The sequence below is a fragment of the Branchiostoma belcheri genome, unplaced genomic scaffold (assembly GCF_001625305.1).
Source record: "Branchiostoma belcheri isolate BF01 breed outbred unplaced genomic scaffold, Haploidv18h27 scaffold61, whole genome shotgun sequence".
In the NCBI taxonomy this organism is placed as follows: domain Eukaryota; kingdom Metazoa; phylum Chordata; class Leptocardii; order Amphioxiformes; family Branchiostomatidae; genus Branchiostoma; species Branchiostoma belcheri.
In genome coordinates, this window is record NW_017804254.1 from 1,237,424 (window position 1) to 1,242,087 (window position 4,664).

General features: G+C 41.6%; 1 protein-coding gene across 1 annotated transcript in view; it reads right to left on the reverse strand.

Moving 5' to 3' along the window:
* The window catches only part of LOC109482876 (forkhead box protein M1-like), a 9,091-nt gene extending 5,207 nt beyond the window's left edge, over nt 1-3,884 (reverse strand). The window contains exons 1-2 of the mRNA XM_019785749.1: nt 3,014-3,884; nt 2,467-2,591 (exon numbers count right to left, since the gene is read on the reverse strand). Of these exons, the coding sequence (XP_019641308.1) occupies nt 2,467-2,591; nt 3,014-3,809 (921 nt within the window). The 5' untranslated portion in view covers nt 3,810-3,884. The remainder of the gene's footprint in view (nt 1-2,466; nt 2,592-3,013) is intronic.
* Nucleotides 3,885-4,664: the final 780 nt, after the last annotated feature.

Genomic DNA, 4,664 nt, shown 5'->3' on the forward strand with positions numbered 1-4,664 from the left:
TCCCTATCAGTTATAGTCACATGGAACAGTCTGACATGTCCTTTTCCAGGTCACTCACCTTGGGCTGAATTCTGACCACCCCAGCAGGCCTGTGCCCCAGGGTGGGGTTGTTGTCCCGTGACCCTGGGGCAGGTAACACCACAGGGACCACTGCATAACCACCGAGAGGCCGGGGCAGGATAGGGGGTGTGCCTGAGGGATAGAAGAGGCAAAATTTGGTGATTTTTTTGTTGTTTGTTTGCTCTATTTTTTCCCTTCTGATGCTTTTCTGTGCAGATTTTGTATGCATGTCAACTTGTACATGGATCTTTGTGATTATTCATTATGTAGCTATAGATACTGTATGTGTGATTTGCAGTACCATTGATCCAGTACCTTCTACCAAGGTAAATAAGCTACTTGCTCCTACCATACAGCTCAGGAGTGGGTGGACATGTACTAGTACTGATATTAATCAAAGCAGTATAGGACTGATGAATACAGTTTTACTGTAACTTAAAATACATGAAATGCATACACAATACGAGTAATCCATAGAAAATGCATCAATTTGGAAATATATGTATGTTGCGTACAACAATCTTGGACAGAGTTTTCTTTTTATAGTACTCCCACAATACATATATCCAAATTCTCAGTAAAGAACCACCCATTGCTGAAAATTTAGTGTTTCGCAGCAAGTGATCTTTTTTTTTTACAAGAAAAACTCATTGTGTAGGTATGAAGATATAGCTCACCAGATCTTGTTGTAATTTGAGGAACTGGTCGGCACCTCATCTGTGCTTCTCTTCGTTCCATCTGGTCTATTGTCAAACAGCGCTCCTGGAAACAGTAGTAATGGGACCTTAAATATTATTCTTCTTTCACATAGATCTACACTGTAATGTGCATTTACTTAAGTATAGTTCATTGCTTTATCATGTAATAGGATTTAGCACCATAGCAAACACTGTCAGGTGCTCTTTACTTTGTTAACTGTAAATACTTTGCGAACTTGTTTAACTCAAACAATATGACACATGAAACACACAACTGCTCATCATCAGGGCTCAAAATTAAAGGTGGTCCAATGGCCACTGACCACTAAAATTTAGGCTGGGACAACTGAAAAGACACTTTGGGACATTTTTGGGACAATAGAAAAATAATCAACATCAGAATGTCAGCCCTTCTTTTGTTTATCAGGCACACATCCTGGCTCTTGGATCCGGAAAAGTCCCTCCAAATTTCCTGTCTACACTGCAATTATAGTGCATGCACCTGGGAGTGAACATAAGCAAAATAAAGTTGCAATACTTCCAAAAAAGGTTGGGACAGTTCATCCTCACTTTGGGACAATTGAATTTTATTTTTGGGACAGTACTGGGACAATACAGTAGGAAGAAAAGTTAATTTTGAGGCCTGATCCAATGACATACCAGAGCTTCGTGACACAGAGTCCAGTATGACTGAGCCCTGCCACTCTCGCATTTTGTCGTCTCGCGTATGAAGATGTCGTGAAGGGAAAGGTTGTGTCGGATGGAGTTCTGAAATAAGTCAACAACAAAATACTGTAAGAAACAAAGTGGCTCACAAACATTTGAAATTTATCACACTTTCATAATATTACAGGTCATATTTGCCTCTCTTCTGTGGTCTGTATTTAAAATTATATACTAGTAGATTCAACACATGCATTTCAACCTGTGTTGGGGAGGGTGGATTTAACTGACCTTCCATCCTTGCTTTGCGGTCTTGAAGTACGGGAAGCGATCTTCGATCCAGGCGTAGATTTCCTTCAGTGTCATGCGGCGCGCAGGACTGCTGTTGATGGCAAACTGTATGAGCGCCATGTAGGAGTAGGGCGGGCGGTTACTGTCATGGGTCTTCCTCTGGGGCTGGGGATAGAGGCAAGAACTATTAAAATATTCTCAGATATACACATACTAAGTACTATACTAGTATTGTTGCAATGGCAGACCAAGGCCCAAAATACTATCCTTGTTTCTGCAAATTATAGCCTCTATCAGGCTTCAGAGGCCGCTGGAAAAAGTAGGACTAGCAGAGCGTCAAATTGTAGTCATTTAGTGGACCAAATCACCTGCCATGTTATCTGCCTATTTGGCCAATTTCTGCTCTTTTACGCCATGCCACCTCTGAAGCCTGGGATATGTACTAGTAATTTGTAATAATGAGTCCATTTATATAGCCTGCCAAATAGCAAGTTGCTAAAACTTCTTTGCAATGTCATGAATTTTGATACAAACTGTAGGTAAACATTTAAAGCCCTGCAGGATGGCCAGTTTTGTGCTTATATAATTTCAAATTTTAGTATTTCTCTGGAAATTTTTAGATGCCAGCAATATCTCTTGAGAGCCTGACAGAATGAAACAAAAATTATTCTTTTCAAAATTTCAGTGATCAAAACTTTGCGTAAATTTGATTTACTGATCCCTGTCCCTCTCTCGTTGTACTGACAGCCCTTACCCTGCCTATCCTGTTATAGCTCCTCTCCTGCCTGTCCAACAGAGTGTTGGCTCCCATCTTCCCCAGCCAGTGGATATTGGTCAGGCTGTCGTCCATCTGCAGCAAAGGATCCTGGGAATGCCCACCTGACAAGGTTTCAGTGAAAGATGGAAGCTCAAATCAAACATTTCATTTATTTCACATGAACAGAAGGTAGAACAGAAAGGCTAGCAGAGCCAGCAAGTCAAGTTTTTCTCATTGGCATTGTTGTTCAATAGAAAAATGTTCTTGTCATAGACTCAGAGCACACATATCCAGAGAGAAGGGGTTGTGTGGGAGAAAAATGCCCAATATTTTGAATTTGAGCAGTGGATACTCAAAATGTTGTACTTCACTACACTGGAGGTCTAGAGAAGTGGTCATTCCTCCCAAGGCAGGCCTCTACATGCGTGTGCTTTTGTTCAAACAATTACTAGTACAGATTTCTCACAAAACAGAACATCATACATGTTTATCTATAATATAAATCAAAATCCATACATGAAAATTATCTTTTCTCTCTTTTTACCAGAAATAGCTGCCTGCTGCTGTCCTCTCATCTGTTGTAGACCTACTGATGAGCTCCTTCCTGGCACCAGTGGCACAGCAAAGTTCCAGTCCTGTTTCTTCCCCTGTCTGACCTGCTCTGTCACTTGTCTGCCTGTACATGTGGTGCCGACATCACCCTGCAGCGTTGTCTGCACCAGGCTTTGGACTGCTCGACTGGTCTCGTCCTGAGGAACCGGCTCAGACCAGTTCTGTGGTGGGTAACTCTCCGTCTTGACCACAGGCTGTAGCTTAGTAGGTACAGATGCCGCTGCATTGGCTGAATTTCCGACATACATGACACTAGACTTTCCAGCTGCAGCAGTATTCAGACTTATCCCTGGGTTGGGTTGGACGGTCATGGGAGCTTGCAAATTCGATATCCATTTAGGGTTGACAACTTTTGCTGCCTTTGTGCCTGCACTTGTTCCACTCTGCGGGTTGCTCAGAATCTGGATATTTTGCGGCACCATGCCAGGTTTTGTCGCAGGCGCAGGACGGATGATGATGATCTTTCGAACTTTGGACAAATCAGCTTGCTGATTGTTGGCAGAGTTTGCAGCCATACCCAAAACCGGTACGGCCATTACGCTTGGTCTCGTAACCTCCGGCATTTTCCGTGCGTAAGGTACAGTCTGTGCTTCAAGTGTTTTATTGGAGATGTTCTTTGCTACATGATTGAGTAGAAGTCCAGCTGACTGCGGCACTGGGACCCCGAGAAGGGAGGACTGTGGAGTCTGTCCTGGGTTGTCTGCACTGGAGCCACCGCAGGCAGCCATGGTTTGTCACACTCTCCTTGTGGGAAGTGGGCAGACACTGGGCAGACTTTCACATAACAAATGGGATTGTTGGCTGACTCTGTGGAAATAGAAAGGAACAAATTAACTGGAGCCTAAGCTCCTACGTGGCCGAAGACATCTACTCTACTCTACTCTACTCTAATAAATTGTATTCGTGATTGGAAAATTGAACAATAAGTTGGGAAGAATGCTCCATTCTTGAAAAGTAGGACAAGCCAGGAAATGTATTCATGACCAAATGCAAATTTAGTAATTGTACAGCACACTGTTCCCTTACACCAAGGAGGTTTAACCCTCCTTGCTTACACTAAAAACACCAAAAAGGGGATAACTTATTCATAATCAAAATGTATAAAGTTAAAGTGAAGTTAGTAAAGTAAGACAGCAAGATGTTCAAAACAAACTACATAATATATTTAAAATATTGTATTGTATTGATAGTTATCTAACATGCAATTTTCTGTGCATAGGAAAATTGAGTTAAGTTCCATGATAGACGGGTTTGCAGACCTTCCATTAGAATCAAGTCCATGCTCGACTTCTCCAGCAAAATACTAGTATATGCTGACAGTTGATCAGCAAACATGTCATGTCATGTGTGTTGAAATATCTTTAATAAAAATTATGGCAGTGATTACAAATGAATTTATTCATCATATGGAAACAAATAAAATATTTCACTATATACTACACAAAGTTGCACTAACGGTATGATTTTATTTTTACCTTTTTAAAGCCCTGGGTTCGTGGCCTCTGTCGATGCAAAAATATGGTTGACAACAAAAACAAGTCCAACAAACTTCAACCTCTTCTAGCTCTGTTTACACCAAGGTC